At 56.1% G+C, this 22,343-nt stretch overlaps 1 protein-coding gene across 1 annotated transcript in view; it reads left to right on the top strand.

The window, feature by feature from the left end:
* Nucleotides 1–21,874, top strand: part of SNRNP200 (small nuclear ribonucleoprotein U5 subunit 200) — a gene marked incomplete at its 3' end in the record, with an annotated part of 104,579 nt that extends 82,705 nt beyond the window's left edge. The window contains exons 33-45 of the mRNA XM_088068208.1: nucleotides 734–925; nucleotides 3,768–3,946; nucleotides 5,631–5,782; nucleotides 6,276–6,384; nucleotides 7,511–7,619; nucleotides 7,879–8,068; nucleotides 9,589–9,753; nucleotides 11,279–11,400; nucleotides 13,412–13,555; nucleotides 16,576–16,752; nucleotides 19,289–19,449; nucleotides 20,716–20,797; nucleotides 21,782–21,874. Of these exons, the coding sequence (XP_087924334.1) occupies nucleotides 734–925; nucleotides 3,768–3,946; nucleotides 5,631–5,782; nucleotides 6,276–6,384; nucleotides 7,511–7,619; nucleotides 7,879–8,068; nucleotides 9,589–9,753; nucleotides 11,279–11,400; nucleotides 13,412–13,555; nucleotides 16,576–16,752; nucleotides 19,289–19,449; nucleotides 20,716–20,797; nucleotides 21,782–21,874 (1,875 nt within the window). The remainder of the gene's footprint in view (nucleotides 1–733; nucleotides 926–3,767; nucleotides 3,947–5,630; nucleotides 5,783–6,275; nucleotides 6,385–7,510; nucleotides 7,620–7,878; nucleotides 8,069–9,588; nucleotides 9,754–11,278; nucleotides 11,401–13,411; nucleotides 13,556–16,575; nucleotides 16,753–19,288; nucleotides 19,450–20,715; nucleotides 20,798–21,781) is intronic.
* Between the last annotated feature and the right edge of the window lie 469 nt (nucleotides 21,875–22,343).

Genomic DNA, 22,343 nt, shown 5'->3' on the forward strand with positions numbered 1-22,343 from the left:
TGACCAGATCCCATTCCCAATCCCATTCAGGAGGGGTTTCCATGGGATCCCCTGACCAGATCCCATTCCCAATCCCATTCAGGAGGCGTTTCCATGGGATCTCCTGACCGGATCCCATTCCCGATCCCATTCCCGATCCCATTTTCCCCCACAGCCGGTGCTGGAGGTGATCTGCTCGCGCATGCGCTACATCAGGAGGGGTTTCCATGGGATCCCCTGACCAGATCCCATTCCCAATCCCATTCAGGAGGGGTTTCCATGGGATCCCCTGACCGGATCCCATTCCCGATCCCATTTTCCCCCACAGCCGGTGCTGGAGGTGATCTGCTCGCGCATGCGCTACATCAGGAGGGTTTTCCATGGGATCCCCTGACCAGATCCCATTCCCAATCCCATTCAGGAGGGGTTTCCATGGGATCCCCTGACCAGATCCCATTCAGGAGGGGTTTCCATGGGATCCCCTGACCGGATCCCATTCCCGATCCCATTTTCCCCCACAGCCGGTGCTGGAGGTGATCTGCTCGCGCATGCGCTACATCAGGAGGGGTTTCCATGGGATCCCCTGACCAGATCCCATTCAGGAGGGGTTTCCATGGGATCCCCTGACCAGATCCCATTCCCAATCCCATTCAGGAGGGGTTTCCATGGGATCCCCTGACCAGATCCCATTCAGGAGGGGTTTCCATGGGATCCCCTGACCAGATCCCATTCCCGATCCCATTTTCCCCCACAGCCGGTGCTGGAGGTGATCTGCTCGCGCATGCGCTACATCTCGTCGCAGATCGAGCGGCCGATCCGCATCGTGGCGCTGAGCTCGTCGCTGTCCAACGCCAAGGACGTGGCGCATTGGCTGGGCTGCAGCGCCACCGCCACCTTCAACTTCCACCCCAACGTGCGCCCCGTGCCCCTGGAGCTGCACATCCAGGTAGGGACAGCGGCCGCCGGGATCCTGGGAAAATCCCGTGGGATCCTTGGAAAATCCTGTGGGATCCTTGGAAATTCTTGGGAAAATCCCGTGGGATCCTTGGGAATTCTTGGGAAAATCCCGTGGGATCCTTGGAAATTCTTGGGAAAATCCCGTGGGATGCTTGGAAATTCTTGGGAAAATCCCGTGGGATCCTTGGAAATTCTTGGGAAAATCCCGTGGGATCCTTGGGAATTCTTGGGAAAATCCCGTGGGATGCTTGGAAATTCTTGGGAAAATCCCGTGGGGTCCTTGGAAATTCTTGGGAAAATCCCGTGGGATGCTTGGAAATTCTTGGGAAAATCCCGTGGGATGCTTGGGAATTCTTGGGAAAATCCCGTGGGATCCTTGGAAATTCTTGGGAGAATCCCGTGGGATCCTGGAAAATTCTTGGGAAAATCCCGTGGGATCCTTGGGAATTCTTGGGAAAATCCCGTGGGATCCTTGGAAATTCTTGGGAAAATCCCGTGGGATCCTTGGAAATTCTTGGGAAAATCCCGTGGGATCCTTGGGAATTCTTGGGAAAATCCCGTGGGGTCCTTGGAAATTCTTGGGGAAAATCCCTTGGGATCCTTGGAAATTCTTGGGGAAAATCCCGTGGGATCCTTGGAAATTCTTGGGAAAATCCCGTGGGATCCTTGGAAATTCTTGGGAAAATCCCGTGGGATCCTTGGGAATTCTTGGGAAAATCCCGTGGGATCCTTGGGAATTCTTGGGAAAATCCCGTGGGATGCTTGGGAATTCTTGGGAAAATCCCGTGGGATCCTTGGGAATTCTTGGGAAAATCCCGTGGGATCCTTGGAAATTCTTGGGAAAATCCCGTGGGATCCTTGGGAATTCTTGGGAAAATCCCGTGGGATCCTTGGGAATTCTTGGGAAAATCCCGTGGGATCCTTGGAAATTCTTGGGAAAATCCCGTGGGATCCTTGGAAATTCTTGGGAAAATCCCGTGGGATGCTTGGAAATTCTTGGGAAAATCCCGTGGGATGCTTGGAAATTCTTGGGAAAATCCCGTGGGATCCTTGGAAATTCTTGGGAAAATCCCGTGGGATCCTTGGAAATTCTTGGGAAAATCCCGTGGGATCCTTGGGAATTCTTGGGAAAATCCCGTGGGGTCCTTGGAAATTCTTGGGAAAATCCCGTGGGATCCTTGGAAATTCTTGGGAAAATCCCGTGGGATGCTTGGAAATTCTTGGGAAAATCCCGTGGGATGCTTGGGAATTCTTGGGAAAATCCCGTGGGATCCTTGGAAATTCTTGGGAAAATCCCGTAGGATCCTTGGGAATTCTTGGGAAAATCCCTTGGGATCGTTGGTAATTCTTGGCTGATTAATCCTTGGAAAAATCCCTTGGGATCGTTGGCTGATTAATCCTTGGAAAAATCCCTTGGGATCATTGGCTGATTAATCCTTGGAAAGATCCCTTGGGATTGCTGGAAATTCTTGGAAGAATCCCTTGGGATCGCTGGTAAATCTTGGAAAAATCCCTTGGGATCGTTGGCTGATTAATCCTCGGAAAGATCCTTTGGGATCATTGGTAATTCTTGGGAAAATCCCTTGGGATCATCACTAATTCTTGGAAAGATCCCTTGGGATCGTTGGTAACTCTTGGCTGATTAATCCTTGGAAAAATCCCATGGGATCGTTGGTAACTCTTGGATTTGGGATGGGATAAGATTGAGGTTGGGATTGGCCATCGATGATCAATACAAGGATCAATCATCACCCTGCCGGAATTAAGCGAATTTTCCAGCGTTTCCCACGGCTTTGGCTGGAAATCCTTTGGAATTCAGCGGGATTGGGATGGATGGGATTGGGATTGGGATTGGGATTGGAATTGGAATTGGGATTGGGATTGGAATTGGGATTGGAATTGGGATTGGGATTGGAATTGGGATTGGGATTGGAATTGGGATTGGGATTGGAATTGGGATTGGAATTGGGATTGGGATTGGGATTGGAATTGGGATTGGAATTGGGATTGGAATTGGGATTGGGATTGGGATTGGGATTGGGATTGGGATTGGAATTGGGATTGGGATTGGGATTGGGATTGGAATTGGGATTGGGGTTGGAATTGGGATTGGGGTTGGGATTGGAAGATTGAGGTTGGGATTGGCCATTGATGATCAATACAAGGATCAATCATCACCCTGCTGGAATTAAGCGAATTTTCCAACATTTCCCACCACTTCGGCAGAGAATCCTTTGGAATTCAGCAGGATTGGGATTGGAATTGGGGTTGGGATTGGAATTGGGGTTGGAATTGGAATTGGGATTGGGATTGGAATTGGAATTGGCATTGGAATTGGAATTGGAATTGGGATTGGAATTGGAATTGGAATTGGGATTGGAATTGAAATTGGAATTGGAATTGGAATTGGAATTGGAATTGGGATTGGAATTGAAATTGGAATTGGCATTGGAATTGGAATTGGGATTGGAATTGGAATTGGGATTGGAATTGGGATAGGATTGAAATTGGGATTGGCCATTGATGACCAATCCAAGGATCAATCATCACCCTGCTGGAATTAAGCGAATTTTCCAACATTTCCCACCACTTTGGCAGAGAATCCTTTGGAATTCAGCGGGATTGGGATTGGGATTGGGATTGGAATTGGAATTGGAATTGGAGTTGGAATTGGGATTGGAATTGGGATAAGATTGAGGTTGGGATTGGCCATCGATGATCAATACAAGGATCAATCATCACCCTGCCGGAATTAAGCGAATTTTCCAGCGTTTCCCACGGCTTTGGCTGGGAATCCCTTGGAATTCAGCGGGATTTGGGATTTTCGGCAGGGTTTCAACATCAGCCACACGCAGACGCGGCTGCTGTCCATGGCCAAGCCCGTTTACCACGCCGTGATGAAGCACTCGCCCAAAAAACCCGTCCTGGTCTTCGTCCCCTCCCGGAAACAGACGCGGCTCACGGCCATCAACATCCTCACCACCTGCGCCTCCGACGTCCAGCGGCACAGGTGACACCCAGGGGACACCACGGGGACACCCGGACACCACGGGGTGGCTTTGGGGCTGGAGAAGGTTCAGGGATGGGTTTGGGGTTGGAGAAGGTTCAGGGATGGGTTTGGGGTTGGAGGAGGTCCAGGGATGGGTTTGGGGTTGGAGGAGGTCCAGGGATGGGTTTGGGGTTGGAGAATGTCCAGGGATGGGTTTGGGGTTGGAGAAGGTTCAGGGATGGGTTTGGGGTTGGAGGAGGTCCAGGGATGATGTTGAGGTTGGAGAACATTCAGGGATGGGTTTGGGGTTGGATAAGGTTCAGGGATGGGTTTGGGGTTGGAGAACATTCAGGGATGGGTTTGGGGTTGGAGAACATTCAGGGATGGGTTTGGGGTTGGAGAACATTCAGGGATGGGTTTGGGGTTGGAGAACATTCAGGGATGGGTTTGGGGTTGGAGGAGGTCCAGGGATGGGTTTGGGGTTGGAGAACATCCAGAGATGGGTTTGGGGTTGGAGAAGGTTCAGGGATGGGTTTGGGGTTGGAGAATGTCCAGGGATGGGTTTGGGGTTGGAGAAGGTTCAGGGATGGGTTTGGGGTTGGAGAACATCCAGAGATGGGTTTGGGGTTGGAGAACATCCAGAGATGGGTTTGGGGTTGGAGAACATCCAGGGATGGGTTTGGGGTTGGAGAACATCCAGAGATGGGTTTGGGGTTGGAGAACATCCAGAGATGGGTTTGGGGTTGGAGAACATCCAGGGATGGGTTTGGGGTTGGAGAACATCCAGGGATGGGTTTGGGGTTGGAGAACATCCAGAGATGGGTTTGGGGTTGGAGAACATTCAGGCATGGGTTTGGGGTTGGAAAACATTCAGGGATGGGTTTGGGGTTGGATAAGGTCCAGGGATGGGTTTGGGGTTGGATAAGGTCCAGGGATGGGTTTGGGGTTGGAAAAGGTCCAGGGATGGGTTTGGGGTTGGAGGTGGAGATGGGGGGTTCCTAAGGGAGCTGAGAGAACTTGGCCTGGAGAAGAGGGGGATGATGGGGTGGGATTGGGATGGGATGGATGGGATTGGGGTGGGATTGGGATTGGGCTGGGATTGGTATGGGATTGATGGGATTGGGATTGATGGGAGGGGAGGGGATGGGGTGGGGTGGGGTGGGATTGGGGTGGGATTGATGTGATGAGGTAAGACTGAGATTGGGATTGGGATGGGATTGGTGGGATGGGATTGGGATTGATGGGATTGGGATTGATGGGATGGGATTGATGTGATGGGGTGGGATTGAGATTGGGATGGGATTGATGGGATTGGGATGGGGTGGGATTGAGATTGGGGTGGGATTGAATGGGATTGGGATGGGGTGGGATGGGGGTTGGTGGGGATTGATGGGATTGGGATGGGATTGGGATTGAGATTGGGATGGGATTGATGGGATTGGGATGGGATGGGATTGATGGGGTGAGGTGGGATGGGATTGAGATGGGATTGATGTGATGGGGTGGGATTTGGGTTTGGATTGGGATGGGATTGATGGGATGGGATTGGGATTGATGTGATGGGGTGGGGTGGGATGGGATTGGGGTGGGATTGATGGGATTGGGATGGGGTGGGATTGATGGGATGGGATGGGGTGGGATTGGGATTGGGATGGGCGATCCCAAAGGCCTTTCCCAAGCCCACCAATTCCCGGCTATCCCGCAGGTTCCTGCACTGCGCCGAGAAGGACCTGGTGCCGTACCTGGAGAAGCTGAGCGACCCCACCCTGAAGGAGACGCTGGTGAACGGCGTCGGGTACCTGCACGAGGGGCTGACGGCCATGGAGCGACGCGTGGTGGAGCAGCTCTTCAGCTCCGGTGGGCGCCCAGCGGGATCGGGAACGGGATCGGGATCGGGATTGGGATGATGGGATGGGATCCAGAGCCCAGCACTTCCCACTCCTGGAATTAGGGATAAACATCCAAGCTCTGGGGACACCTCAGAGCTCCTTCCAGACCTGGAGGAGCTCCAGGAGAGCTGGAGAGGAACTGGGGACGAGGGATGGAGGGACAGGACACAGGGAATGGGGAGATTTTGGTGGGATTTTGGGAAGGAATGAGGGTGAGGAGGAGTTGGGATGGAATTCCCAGAGCAGCTGTGGATCCCTGGGAGTCCCCAAGGCCAGGCTGGAGCCACCTGGGATGGAGAAGTTGTCCCTGCCCATGGTGGCACCTCAGAACCTCTCCCAACCCAACGCGCTCCGTGAATCTCCACCTCCCACCCCCAAAATCCCGGGATCTTCCCCATCCGGGCTCCGCGAGCGGCCGGAATTCCGGGATCGCTGACGCCGGGTGGCCTCGGTGTCCCCAGGAGCCGTGCAGGTGATGGTGGCCTCGCGCAGCCTCTGCTGGGGCATGAACATCTCGGCCCACCTGGTGATCATCATGGACACGCAGTACTACAACGGCAAAATCCACGCGTGAGCCGAGCCCTGAGCACGCGGGGCGGGGTGGGATTGGTGGGATTGGTGGGGTGGGATTGGGATTGGTGGGGTGGGATTGGGATTGATGGGATGGGATTGGTGGGATGGGATTGGGATTGGTGGGATGGGATTGATGGGATGGGATTGACTGGGTAGGATTGGTGGGATGGGATTGGTGGGATGGGATTGGGATTGGTGGGATGGGATTGATGGGATGGGATTGACGGGGTGGGATTGGTGGGATGGGATTGGTGGGATGGGATTGGTGGGATGGGATGGGATTGGTGGGATGGGATTGATGGGGTGGGATTGGGATTGATGGGGTGGGATTGGGATTGGTGGGATTGGGATTGGTGGGATGGGATTGGGATTGATGGGATGGGATTGATGGGATGGGATTGATGGGATTGGTGGGATGGGATTGGGATTGATGGGATGGGATTGATGGGATGGGATTGGTGGGATGGGATTGGTGGGATGGGATTGGTGGGATTGGGGTGGGATTGGGATGGGATTGGGATTGACGAGATGGGATTGGTGGGGTGGGATTGGGATTGATGGGATTGGGATTGGTGGGGTGGGATTGGTGGGGTGGGATTGGGATTGATGGGATGGGATTGGGATTGATGAGATTGGGATTGATGGGATGGGATGGGATGGAGCGGTGGGATGGGATCCATGGGATAGGATGGGATCCATGGGATGGGATCCATGGGATTGATGGGATCCATGGGATGGGATCCATGGGATTGATGGGATCCATGGGATGGGATCCATGGGATTGATGGGATCCATGGGATGGGATGGAGCGGTGGGATGGGATCCATGGGATGGGATCCATGGGATGGGATCCATGGGATTGATGGGATCCATGGGATTGATGGGATCCATGGGATGGGATCCATGGGATTGATGGGATCCATGGGATTGATGGGATCCATGGGATGGGATGGAGCGGTGGGATGGGATCCATGGGATGGGATGGAGCGGTGGGATGGGATCCATGGGATGGGATCCATGGGATGGGATCCATGGGATTGATGGGATCCATGGGATGGGATCCATGGGATGGGACGGAGCGGTGGGATCCGGCGCGGAGCCGCTGACGCCGTGGCCGCGGCAGGTACGTGGATTACCCCATCTACGACGTGCTGCAGATGGTCGGCCACGCCAACCGCCCGCTGCAGGACGACGAGGGCCGCTGCGTCATCATGTGCCAGGGCTCCAAGAAGGTGGGGGAGGCAGCCGGGGACGTTCCCGGGATTTCAGCCGGGATTCTCCTCCTCCAGCTGCCGGATGAGCCTCGCGCAGGGCTGGGGTGGGATCACTGGGATCCATGGGATCACTGGGATGGGATCCAAACCCTCCCTCGGGGCTGGGATCACCACGGGGACAACCCAAACCCTCCCAGAGCGCCACACTGGGAATTCCCGCGGCGTCTGCGGGATGAATCCCTGAATTCTCTCCCTCTTCCCGCCCGTCCTGCTGCAGGATTTCTTCAAGAAGTTCCTGTACGAGCCACTGCCGGTGGAGTCGCACCTGGACCACTGCATGCACGACCACTTCAACGCCGAGATCGTCACCAAGACCATCGAGAACAAGCAGGACGCCGTGGACTACCTGACCTGGACCTTCCTGTACCGCAGGATGACCCAGAACCCCAACTACTACAACCTGCAAGGTGGGAATGGGATCTGCGGGGAGTTCGGGAGTGGTCTGGGGTGGTTATGGTGCTGGCAGTCCCATCCTGTCCCATCCCATCCCGTCCCTTCCTGTTCTCATGGATCCAGTCCCATCCCATGGATCCCATGGGTCCCATCCCATCCCTGTTCCTGTCCTTGTTCCCATCCTATTGATCCCATCCCTGTTCTCATGGATCCCATCCCACGGATCCCATCCTATTCCATGGATCCCATCCCATCCCACCCCTGTTCCTGTTCTTATTCCCATCCCTGTTCCCATGGATCCCATGGATCCCATCCCATCCCTGTTCCTGTCCTTGTTCCCATCCCATTCTATTGATCCCATCCCTGTTCTCATGGATCCCATCCCATCCCATGGATCCCATCCCACCCGTTCCCATCCTTATTCTCCCCCTATTGATCCCATCCCATCCCATGGATCCCATCCCATGGATCCCATCCCATGGATCCCTGTTCCCATGGATCCCACCCCATGGATCCCGTCCCGTCCCGTCCCATCCCATCCCATCCCATCCCACAGACCCCACGGATCCCATCCCATCCCATGGATCCCATCCCATGGATCCCATCCCATGGATCCCATCCCATCCCATCCCATGGATCCCATCCCATGGATCCCATCCCATTGATCTCATCCCTGTTCCCATGGATCCCATCCCATGGATCCCATGGATCCCATCCCATGGATCCCATGGATCCCATCCCACCCCTGTTCCCGTCCTTATTCCCATCCTATTGATCCCATTTCTTCTCCCATGGATCCCATCCCATGGATCCCATCCCATTGATCTCATCCCTGTTCCCATGGATCCCATCCCATGGATCCCATGGATCCCATCCCATGGATCCCATCCATCCCATCCCATGGATCCCATCCCATCCCATCCCATGGATCCCATCCCATGGATCCCATCCCATCCCATCCCATGGATCCCATCCCATCCCATCCCATGGATCCCATCCCACCCCTGTTCCCGTCCTTATTCCCATCCTATTGATCCCATTTCTTCTCCCATGGATCCCATCCCATGGATCCCATCCCTGTTCCCATGGATCCCATCCCATGGATCCCATGGATCCCATCCCATGGATCCCATCCCATGGATCCCATCCCATGGATCCCATCCATCCCATCCCATCCCATCCCATGGATCCCATCCCATGGATCCCATCCCATCCCATGGATCCCATCCCACCCCTGTTCCCGTCCTTATTCCCATCCTATTGATCCCATTTCTTCTCCCATGGATCCCATCCCATGGATCCCATCCCTGTTCCCATGGATCCCATCCCATGGATCCCATGGATCCCATCCCATCCCATCCCATGGATCCCATCCCATCCCATGGATCCCATCCCATGGATCCCATGGATCCCATCCCACCCCTGTTCCCGTCCTTATTCCCATCCTATTGATCCCATCCCTGTTCCCATGGATCCCATCCCATGGATGATCCCACGGATCCCGTTATCCCGTTTTCCCGCGCTCCCTCCGCAGGCGTGTCCCACCGTCACCTGTCGGATCACCTGTCGGAGCTGGTGGAGCAGACCCTCAGTGACCTGGAGCAGTCCAAGTGCATCAGCATCGAGGACGAGATGGACGTGGCCCCGCTCAACCTGGGCATGATCGCCGCCTACTACTACATCAACTACACCACCATAGGTGCTCAAAAATCCACGGATTTGGGGGTTTTCCCGAAAAAAAAATCATTGGTTTTGGGGTTTTCCATAAAAGAAATCCCTGGGTTTGGGGGTTTCTCCCAAAAAAATCGCTGGGTTTGGGGGTTTTTTCCCCAAAATATCGCTGGGTTTGGGGATTTCTCCTCAAAAAAATCGCTGGGTTTGGGGATTTCTCCCAAAAAAATCATTGAGTTTGGGGATTTCTCCTCAAAAAATCGCTGGGTTTGGGGATTTCTCCTAAAAAAATCCCTGGGTTTGGGGATTTCTCCTCAAAAAATCCCTGGGTTTGGGGATTTCTCCTCAAAAAATCCCTGGGTTTGGGGATTTCTCCTCAAAAAATCGCTGGGTTTGGGGATTTCTCCTAAAAAAATCGCTGGGTTTGGGGATTTCTCCTCAAAAAATCCCTGGGTTTGTTTATTTTCCTTCCAAAAAAATCCCTGGTTTTGGGTTTTCTCCCCCCAAATTCCCAATTTTGGTGTGTTTCTCCTCCCAAAATTCCCAATTTCTGTGTGTGTTTTCCCCCAAATTCCCGATTTTTGTGTTTTCCACCAAAATTCCCAATTTTTGTGTGTGTTTCCACCAAAATTCCCGATTTTTGTGTGTTTCTTTCCCAAAATTCCCAACTTTTGTGTGTTTCTCCCCCCAAAATTCCCGATTTTCGTGTGTGTTTCCCCCAAAATTCCTGATTTTGGTGTGTGTTTCCCCAAAATTCCTGATTTTGGTGTGTTTCTCCCCAAAATTCCCAATTTTTGTGTGTGTTTTCCCCAAAATTCCCGATTTTGGTGTGTTTTCCCCCAAAATTCCCAATTTCTGTGTGTGTTTCCCCCAAAATTCCCAATTTCTGTGTGTGTTTTCCCCAAAATTCCCAATTTTGGTGTGTTTCTCCCCAAAATTCCCGATTTGGGTGTGTTTCTCTCCCAAAATTCCCGATTTTGGTGTGTTTCTCCCCAAAATTCCCAATTTTTGTGTGTGTTTTCCCCAGAATTCCTGATTTTGGTGTGTTTCTCTCCCAAAATTCCCGATTTTTGGGTGTTTCTCCCCCCAAAATTCCCGATTTGGGTGTGTTTCTCTCCCAAAATTCCCGATTTTTGGGTGTTTCTCCCCCCAAAATTCCCGATTTTGGTGTGTTTTCCCCCAAAATTCCCGATTTTTGAGTGTTTCTCCCCCCAGATTCCCAATTTTGGTATGTGTTTCCCCCAAAATTCCCAATTTCTGTGTGTGTTTCCCCCAAAATTCCCAATTTCTGTGTGTTTTCCCCAGAATTCCTGATTTTGGTGTGTGTTTTCCCACAAAATTCCCAATTTCTGTGTGTGTTTCCCCCAAAATTCCCAATTTCTGTGTGTGTTTTCCCCAAAATTCCTGATTTTGGTGTGTTTCTCCCCAAAATTCCCGATTTTGGTGTGTTTGTCTCCCAAAATTCCTGATTTGGGTGTGTTTCTCTCCCAAAATTCCCGATTTTTGGGTGTTTCTCCCCCCAAAATTCCCGATTTGGGTGTGTTTTCCCCCAGAACTGTTCAGCATGTCCCTCAACGCCAAGACCAAGGTGCGGGGGCTGCTGGAGATCATCTCCAACGCCGCCGAGTACGAGAACATCCCCATCCGGCACCACGAGGACAACCTGCTGCGACAGGTACGGGATCCCTGGGATCTGGGATCCGTGGGATCTGTGGGATCCAGGGGATCTGTGGGATCCAGGGGATCTGTGGGATCTGGGATCCATGGGATCAGTGGGATCTGGGATCCATGGGATCAGTGGGATCTGGGATTCATGGGATGGGATCCATGGGATGGGATCAATGGGAACATCCCCATCCGGCACCATGAGGACAACCTGCTGCGACAGGTACGGGATCCCTGGGATCTGGGATCCGTGGGATCTGTGGGATCCAGGGGATCTGTGGGATCCAGGGGATCTGTGGGATGGGATCAGTGGGATCCATGGGATTGGGGTGGGATCCATGGGATGGGATCCATGGGATGGGATCAATGGGAACGTCCCCATCCGGCACCACGAGGACAACCTGCTGCGACAGGTACGGGATCCCTGGGATCCATGGGATCCGGGGGATCTGTGGGATCCAGGGGATCTGTGGGATGGGATCAGTGGGATCCATGGGATGGGATCCATGGGATGGGATCAATGGGAACATCCCCATCCGGCACCACGAGGACAACCTGCTGCGACAGGTACGGGATCCCTGGGATCCATGGGATCCGGGGGATCTGTGGGATCCAGGGGATCTGTGGGATGGGATCAGTGGGATCCATGGGATGGGATCCATGGGATGGGATCAATGGGAACATCCCCATCCGGCACCACGAGGACAACCTGCTGCGACAGGTACGGGATCCCTGGGATCCATGGGATCCGTGGGATCTGTGGGATCCAGGGGATCTGTGGGATCCAGGGGATCTGTGGGATCCAGGGGATCTGTGGGATGGGATCAGTGGGATCCATGGGATTGGGGTGGGATCCATGGGATGGGATCCATGGGATGGGATCAATGGGAACATCCCCATCCGGCACCACGAGGACAACCTGCTGCGACAGGTACGGGATCCCTGGGATCTGGGATCCAGGGGATCCAGGGGATCCAGGGGATGGGATCCATGGGATTGGGGTGGGATCTGTGGGATGGGATCCATGGGAACATCCCCATCCGGCACCACGAGGACAACCTGCTGCGACAGGTACGGGATCCCAGGGATCCGTGGGATCTGGGATCAGGGTGGGATCCACGAGAGCTGTGGGATGGGATCTGTGGGATCTGTGGGATGGGATCTGTGGGATCCATGGGGTGGGATCCATGGGGTGGGATCAATGGGAACATCCCCATCCGGCACCACGAGGACAACCTGCTGCAACAGGTACGGGATTCGGGATCTGGGATCGGGGTGGGATCAGTGGGATGGGATCAGTGGGATGGGATCCATGGGATGGGATCAGTGGGATGGGATCCATGGGAACATCCCCATCCGGCACCACGAGGACAACCTGCTGCAACAGGTACGGGATCCCTGGGATCTGGGATCCAGGGGATCCAGGGGATCCAGGGGATGGGATCCATGGGATTGGGGTGGGATCTGTGGGATGGGATCCATGGGATCAGTGGGATCCATGGGATTGGGGTGGGATCCATGGGATGGGATCAATGGGAACATCCCCATCCGGCACCACGAGGACAACCTGCTGCGACAGGTACGGGATCCCGGGGATCCGTGGGATCTGGGATCAGGGTGGGATCCACGAGAGCTGTGGGATGGGATCTGTGGGATCCATGGGATGGGATCCATGGGGTGGGATCAATGGGAACATCCCCATCCGGCACCACGAGGACAACCTGCTGCAACACGTCTGGGATTCGGGATCTGGGATCGGGGTGGGATCAGTGGGATGGGATCCATGGGATGGGATCAGTGGGATGGGATCCATGGGATGGGATCAATGGGAACATCCCCATCCGGCACCACAAGGACAACCTGCTGCGACAGGTATGGGATTCGGGATCTGGGATCGGGGTGGGATCCATGGGATGGGATCCATGGGATCCATGGGAACGACGGGATGAACACTCAATCCCAACCCCGTTCACGGAGCCGCTCCGGGCTCTGACCGCTCCCCTCCGTCCCTCCGTCCCCAGCTGTCCCAGAAGGTGCCCCACAAACTGACCAACCCCAAATTCAACGACCCCCACGTCAAGACCAACCTGCTGCTCCAGGCCCACCTGTCCCGCATGCAGCTGAGCGCGGAGCTACAGTCGGACACCGAGGAGATCCTCAGCAAGGTGGGATCAGGAATTCCATCCCAAAACCCTGCTGGGGGCACGGGGAATGCGTTCCTGGGATGGGGAATCCAAGGGTTCCCGGGATGGGAAATCCAAGGGTTCCTGGGATGGGGAATCCAAGGGTTCCTGGGATGGGGAATCCAAGGGTTCCCGGGATGGGAAATCCAAGGGTTCCCGGGATGGGGAATCCAAGGATTCTTGGGATGGGGAATCCAAGGGTTCCTGGGATGGGGAATCCAAGGGTTTCTGGGATGGGAAATCCAAGGGTTCCCGGGATGGGGAAACCAAGGGTTCCTGGGATGGGAAATCCAAGGATTCTTGGGATGGGGAATCCAAGGGTTCCTGGGATGGGAAATCCAAGGGTTCCTGGGATGGGAAATCCAAGGGTTCCTGGGATGGGAAATCCAAGGGTTCCTGGGATGGGAAATCCAAGGGTTCCTGGGATGGGAAATCCAAGGGTTCCTGGGATGGGAAATCCAAGGGTTCCTGGGATGGGAAATCCAAGGGTTCCTGGGATGGGAAATCCAAGGGTTCCTGGGATGGGAAATCCAAGGGTTCTTGGGATGGGAAATCCAAGGGTTCCTGGGATGGGAAATCCAAGGATTCTTGGGATGGGAAATCCAAGGGTTCTTGGGATGGGGAATCCAAGGATTCTTGGGATGGGGAATCCAAGGATTCTTGGGATGGGGAATCCAAGGATTCTTGGGATGGGGAATCCAAGGATTCTTGGGATGGGAAATCCAAGGGTTCTTGGGATGGGGAATCCAAAGGTTCCTGGGATGGGAAATCCAAGGGTTCCTGGGATGGGAAGTCCAAGGGTTTCTGGGATGGGGAATCCAAGGGTTCCCGGGATGGGGAATCCAAGGGTTCCCGGGATGGGAAATCCAAGGGTTCTTGGGATGGGAAATCCAAGGGTTCTCGGTCACGGGAAAACGGGATGGAGTTGGGGATGGGGTGGGATTTGTGGCCAAGGAAAGCGGAGCGGAATGATGAGGTTCTCCAGGAATTCCATCCCCTGGGGTCAGTTCTCCAGGAATTCCATCCCCTGGGGTCAGTTCTCCAGGAATTCCATCCCATGGGATCAGTTCTCCAGGAATTGCATCCCCTGGAGTCAGTTCTCCAGGAATTCCATCCCATGGGATCAGTTCTCCAGGAATTCCATCCCATGGGATCAGTTCTCCAGGAATTCCATCCCATGGGATCAGTTCTCCAGGAATTCCATCCCCTGGGTGCAGTTTTCCAGGATTGCTCCATGCTCTTCCATGGGGTCAGCTCTGCAGGAACTGCTCCAGCCTGGGTCCATCCCATGGGGTCCCCATCCCTGTCCATGTCCCTGCTCGTGTCACTGTCCATGTCCCTGACCACCCCTGACCATGTCCCTGTCCATCCCTGACCACCCTTGTCCATCCCTGACCGTCCCTGACCACCCCTGTCCATCCCTGACCACCCCTGTCCACCCCTGTCCGTGTGTCCAGGCGATCCGGCTGATCCAGGCGTGTGTGGACGTGCTGTCCAGCAATGGGTGGTTGAGCCTGACCATCCTGACCACCCCTGACCATCCCTGACCATCCCTGACCATCCCTGACCATCCCTGACCATCCCTGTCCATCCCTGTCCATCCCTGTCCATCCCTGTCCATCCTGTCCATCCCTGTCCATCCCTGTCCATCCTGACCATCCTGACCACCCCTGACCATCCTGACCACCTCCGTCCATCCTGACCATCCCTGACCATCCTGACCATCCCTGACCATCCTGACCACCCCTGACCACCCCTGTCCACCCCTGTCCGTGTGTCCAGGCGATCCGGCTGATCCAGGCGTGTGTGGACGTGCTGTCCAGCAATGGGTGGCTGAGCCTGACCATCCTGACCACCCCTGACCATCCCTGACCATCCTGTCCATCCCTGACCACCCCTGACCATCCCTGACCATCCCTGACCATCCTGACCATCCCTGTCCATCCTGACCATCCCTGTCCATCCCTGACCATCCTGTCCATCCCTGACCATCCCTGACCATCCCTGACCACCCCTGTCCATCCTGACCATCCCTGACCATCCCTGACCATCCTGTCCATCCCTGACCATCCCTGTCCATCCCTGACCATCCCTGACCATCCCTGACCATCCCTGTCCATCCCTGACCATCCCTGTCCATCCCTGACCATCCCTGACCATCCCTGTCCATCCCTGATCTCCACCCCTGTCCATGTGTCCAGGCGATCCGGCTGATCCAGGCGTGTGTGGACGTGCTGTCCAGCAATGGGTGGCTGAGCCTGACCATCCTGACCACCCCTGACCATCCCTAACCATCCTGACCATCCCTGACCATCCCTGACCATCCCTGACCATCCCTGTCCATCCTGACCATCCCTGACCATCCCTGACCATCCCTGTCCATCCTGTCCATCCTGTCCATCCCTGACCATCCCTGACCACCCCTGTCCATCCCTGTCCGTGTGTCCAGGCGATCCGGCTGATCCAGGCGTGTGTGGACGTGCTGTCCAGCAATGGGTGGTTGAGCCTGACCATCCTGACCACCCCTGACCATCCCTGACCATCCTGTCCATCCCTGACCATCCCTGACCATCCCTGACCACCCCTGTCCATCCTGTCCATCCTGACCATCCCTGTCCATCCTGACCATCCCTGACCATCCCTGACCATCCCTGTCCATCCCTGACCATCCCTGACCATCCCTGTCCATCCCTGACCACCCCTGTCCATCCCTGATCATCCCTGTCCATCCTGACCATCCCTGACCATCCCTGACCATCCTGACCATCCCTGTCCACCCCTGATCTCCACCCCTGTCCGTGTGTCCAGGCGATCCGGCTGATCCAGGCGTGTGTGGACGTGCTGTCCAGCAATGGGTGGCTGAGCCTGACCATCCTGACCACCCCTGACCACCCCTGTCCATCCTGTCCATCTCTGTCCATCCCTGACCATCCCTGACCATCCCTGACCATCCCTGACCATCCCTGTCCACCCCTGATCTCCACCCCTGTCCGTGTGTCCAGGCGATCCGGCTGATCCAGGCGTGTGTGGACGTGCTGTCCAGCAATGGGTGGCTGAGCCCGGCGCTGGCCGCCATGGAGCTGGCCCAGATGGTCACTCAGGCCATGTGGTCCAAGGACTCGTACCTGAAACAGCTGCCCCACTTCACCTCCGAGCACATCAAACGCTGCACGGACAAGGTACGGCCCTGGGGACACCTGGGGACGGCTGGGGACAGCTGGGGATACCTGGGGATGCCTGGGGACACCTGGGGACAGCTGGGGATACCTGGGGACACCTGGGGACACACCTGGGGATACCTGGGGATACCTGGGGACACCTGGGGATGCCTGGGGACACACCTGGGGATACCTGGGGATGCCTGGGGACAGCTGGGGACACCTGGGGATACCTGGGGACACCTGGGGACACTGGGGGCAGCTGGGGACACCTGGGGACACCTGGGGACACACCTGGGGACAGCTGGGGACACACCTGGGGACAGCTGGGGACACCTGGGGACACTCTGGGGACACACCTGGGGACACCTGGGGACACCCAGAGACACCTGGGGACAGCTGGGGGACATCCAGGGACAGGATACGCTGAGTCATGCCCCAGTTAACGAGGGCCCAATTAACAAGATCCCTGGAGGGGGCGTGGCTCTGGGGGCGGGGCAGAGGTGACAATTCCCAGGATTCCAGGGCGTGGAGAGCGGGTTGGACATCATGGAGATGGAGGACGAGGACGTGGGATGGGGATGGGATCAGGATGGGTTTGGGATGGGATCAGGATGGGATCAGGATGGGATTTGGGGTGGAGATGACAATTCCCAGGATTCCAGGGCGTGGAGAGCGTGTTTGACATCATGGAGATGGAGGACGAGGATGTGGGATGGGGATGGGATCAGGATGAGGTTTGGGATGGGATCAGGAAAGGATCGGGATGGGATTTGGGGTGGGATCAGGATGGGATCGGGATGGGATCAGGTGGGATCGGGTGGGATCAGGGAGGAGATGACAATTCCCACCAATCCAGGGCGTAGAGAGCGTGTCTGACATCATGGAGATGGAGGACGAGGACGTGGGATGGGGATGGGGTTTGGGATGGGATCAGGTGGGATCAGGTAGGATCAGGATGGGATCAGGATGGGGTTTGGGGTGGAGATGACAATTCCCGGTGTTCCAGGGCGTGGAGAGCGGGTTGGACATCATGGAGATGGAGGACGAGGACGTGGGATGGGGATGGGGTTTGGGATGGGATCAGGAAGGGATCAGGATGGGTTTAGGATGGGATCAGGTGGGATCAGGATGGGATCAGGATGGGTTTGGGGTGGGATCAGGATGGGATCAGGTGGGATCAGGATGGGATCAGGATGGGATTTGGGGTGGAGATGACAATTCCCGGTGTTCCAGGGTGTGGAGAGCGTGTTTGACATCATGGAGATGGAGGATGAGGACGTGGGATGGGGATGGGATCAGGATGGGTTTGGGATGGGATCAGGTGGGATCAGGATGGGTTTGGGATGGGATCAGGATGGGATCAGGATGGGTTTGGGATGGGATCAGGTGGGATCAGGATGGGATCAGGTGGGATCAGGTGGGATCAGGTGGGATCAGGATGGGGTTTGGGGTGGAGATGACAATTCCCGGTGTTCCAGGGTGTGGAGAGCGTGTTTGACATCATGGAGATGGAGGACGAGGACGTGGGATGGGGATGGGATGGGGATGGGATCAGGATGGGATCAGGTGGGATCAGGTGGGATCAGGATGGGATCAGGATCAGGATGGGATCAGGTTCAGGATGGGATCAGGATCAGATGAGGAGGAGATGACAATTCCCAGGATTCCAGGGCGTGGAGAGCGGGTTGGACATCATGGAGATGGAGGACGAGGATGTGGGATGGGGATGGGATCGGGATGGGATCAGGATGGGTTTGGGATGGGATCGGATGGGATCAGGATGGGATCAGGATGGGATCAGGTGGGATCAGGATGGGATTTGGGGTGTAGATGACAATTCCCAGGATTCCAGGGCGTGGAGAGCGGGTTGGACATCATGGAGATGGAGGACGAGGACGTGGGATGGGGATGGGATCAGGATGAGGTTTGGGATGGGATCAGGAAAGGATCGGGATGGGATTTGGGGTGGGATCAGGATGGGATCGGGTGGGATCAGGGAGGAGATGACAATTCCCACCAATCCAGGGCATAGAGAGCGTGTCTGACATCATGGAGATGGAGGACGAGGACGTGGGATGGGGATGGGGTTTGGGATGGGATCAGGATGGGATCAGGATGGGTTTGGGATGGGATCAGGATGGGATCAGGATGGGTTTGGGATGGGATCAGGATGGGATCAGGTGGGATCAGGATGGGGTTTGGGGTGGAGATGACAATTCCCAGTGTTCCAGGGCGTGGAGAGCGTGTTTGACATCATGGAGATTGAGGACGAGGACATGGGATGGGGATGGGATGGGGATGGGATCAGGATGGGTTTAGGATGGGATCAGGATGGGATCAGGATGGGATCAGGATGGGGTTTGGGGTGGAGATGACAATTCCCGGTGTTCCAGGGCGTGGAGAGCGTGTTTGACATCATGGAGATGGAGGACGAGGATGTGGGATGGGGATGGGATGGGGATGGGATCAGGATGGGTTTGGGATGGGATCAGGATGGGATCAGGTGGGATCAGGATGGGGTTTGGGGTGGAGATGACAATTCCCGGTGTTCCAGGGCGTGGAGAGCGTGTTTGACATCATGGAGATGGAGGACGAGGAGCGCACGGCGCTGCTGCAGCTGCCCGAGGCGCAGATCGCCGACGTGGCGCGGTTCTGCAACCGCTACCCCAACATCGAACTGTCCTACGAGGTGGGGGACAGGGACAGCATCCGCAGGTGTGTGGGGATCCATGGGATCCATGGGATGGGATCACTGGGATCCATGGGATCCATGGGATGGGATCACTGGGATCATTGGGGTTGTTGGGATGGGATCACTGGGATCTGTGGGATGGGATCATCGGGATCATGGGGATCACGGGGATGGTTCTGCAACCGCTACCCCAACATGCAACTGTCCTACGAGGTGGGGGACAGGGACAGCATCCGCAGGTGTGTGGGGATCCATGGGATCATTGGGATCACTGGGATCCATGGGATTGTTGGGATGGGATCACTGGGATCATTGGGATCCATGGGATGGGATCATCGGGATCATGGGGATCACGGGGATGGTTCTGCAACCGCTACCCCAACGTGGAACTGTCCTACGAGGTGGGGGACAGGGACAGCATCCGCAGGTGTGTGGGGATCCATGGGATCATTGGGATCACTGGGATCCATGGGATTGTTGGGATGGGATCACTGGGATCATTGGGGTTGTTGGGATGGGATCACTGGGATCATTGGGATCCATGGGATGGGATCATTGGGATCACTGGGATCCATGGGATCATTGGGATGGGATCACTGGGATCATTGGGGTTGTTGGGATGGGATCATTGGGATCATTGGGGTTGTTGGGATGGGATCATTGGGATCCATGGGATGGGATCATCGGGATCCTTGGGATCACGGGGATGGTTCTGCAACCGCTACCCCAACGTGGAACTGTCCTACGAGGTGGGGGACAGGGACAGGATGGATCAGGATGGGATCTGATGGGATCTGATCTGGTTCCATGTCCCCAGTGGTGGCCCCGTGGTGGTGCTGGAATCGGGGATGGGATCAGGATGGGATCTGACAGGATCAGGATGGGATCGAGATGGGATCAGGATGGGGTTTGGGATGAGATCAGGATGGGATCAGGATCGGGATCGGGATGTTCCTGATGCTGTGCTCCATCCCGTGGTGGCCCCGTGGTGGTGCTGGGATCAGGATGGGATCGGGATGGGATCTGATGGGATCAGGATGGGATCTGATGGGATCAGGATGGGATCTGATGGGATCTGATGGGATCTGATCCGGTTCCGTGTCCCCAGTGGTGGCCCTGTGGCGGTGCTGGGATCGGGATGGGATCAGGATGGGGTTTGGGATGGGATCAGGATGGGATCAAGATGGGATCAGGATGGGATTTGGGATGGGATCAGGATGGGATTTGGGATGGGATCTGATGGGATCTGATGGGATCTGATGGGATCTGATCTGGTTCCGTGGCCCCAGCGGTGGCCCCGTGGTGGTGCTGGTGCAGCTGGAGCGTGAGGAGGAGGTCACCGGGCCGGTCATCGCCCCCCTGTTCCCACAGGTACCGCGGGATCCACGGGATCCATGGGATCCACGGGATCCATGGGATCCATGGGAGCAGGATCAATGTGATCCACGGGATCGAGATCGATGGGATCGGGATCCACGGGATCAGTGGGATCCACGGGATCAGTGGGACCCATGGGACCGGGATCAATGTGATCCATGGGATCCGTGGGGCCCGTGGGATCCACGGGATCAGTGGGATCCATGGGGTTGGGATCAATGTGATCCATGGGATCAATGGGATCCATGGCTGGGATGGGACAGGGCTGTCCCCAGGTCTCAGAGTCCCCGTGTCTCCATCTCAGCGGGTGACACGGGCTGGGTGACACAGGGTGGGTGGCACTGAGGTGGCAGTGTCCCCAGTGATGTCCCCAGTGTTGTCCCCAATGTCCCCAATGTCCCCAGTGATGTCCCCAGTGTCCCCAGTGATGTCCCCAGTGTCCCCAGTGATGTCCCCAATGTCCCCAGTGATGTCCCCAATGTCCCCAATGTCCCCAATGATGTCCCCAATGTCCCCAGTGTCCCCAGTGATGTCCCCAGTGTCCCCAGTGATGTCCCCAATGTCCCCAATGATGTCCCCAGTGTCCCCACAGAAGCGCGAGGAGGGCTGGTAGGTGGTGATGGGGGTGGCAGTGAGGTGGCAGTGTCCCTGATGATGTCCCCAATGTCCCCAATGTCGTCCCCAATGTCCCCAATGTCCCCAATGATGTCCCCAATGTCCCCAATGTCGTCCCCAATGTCCCCAATGATGTCCCCAATGTCCCCAATGTCCCAATGATGTTCCCAATGTCCCCAATAATGTCCCCAATGTCCCCAATGTCCCAATGATGTCCCCAATGTCCCCAATGTCGTCCCCAATGTCCCCAATGATGTCCCCAGTGTCCCCACAGAAGCGCGAGGAGGGCTGGTGGGTGGTGATGGGGGTGGCACTGAGGTGACAGTGTCCCCAATGTCCCCAATGTCCCCAATGTCCCCACAGAAGCGCGAGGAGGGCTGGTGGGTGGTGATCGGGGACTCCAAGTCCAACAGCCTCATCTCCATCAAGCGCCTGACGCTGCAGCAGAAGGCCAAGGTGGGACAGGGGACACCGGGGGACACCGGGGAGGTGACAATGGGGGGACATAGGAGGTGACACAGGGGTGGCACTGGGGGGACACTGAGGAGACGCTGGGGTGACACTGGGGGTGGCAAAGGTGACACTGGGGGTGACACTGGGGTGACAAAGGTGACACTGGGGGGGTGACACTGGGGGTGGCAAAGGTGACATTGGGGGGGTGACACTGGGGGGACACCGGGGGGACACCAGGGAGACACTGGGGGTGGCAGGGTGGGGACACTGGGGGGGAAACTGAGGGTGACACTGGGGGTGACAGAGGGGACACTGAGGGGACACTGGGGTGACACTGGGGGTGATAACAGGGGGTGACACATGGGGTGACACAAAGGTGACACAGGTGTGACGTGGGCTGAGTGACACCGAGGTGCCACAGGGTGTGGGTGACCCCGGGGGTGACACAGGGGTGTGACACAGGCAGGGTGGC

The sequence above is a fragment of the Pseudopodoces humilis genome, chromosome 30 (genome assembly GCF_049639895.1).
Source record: "Pseudopodoces humilis isolate 2021_Gansu_Grassland_sample_001 chromosome 30, ASM4963989v1, whole genome shotgun sequence".
In the NCBI taxonomy this organism is placed as follows: Eukaryota; Metazoa; Chordata; class Aves; order Passeriformes; family Paridae; genus Pseudopodoces; species Pseudopodoces humilis.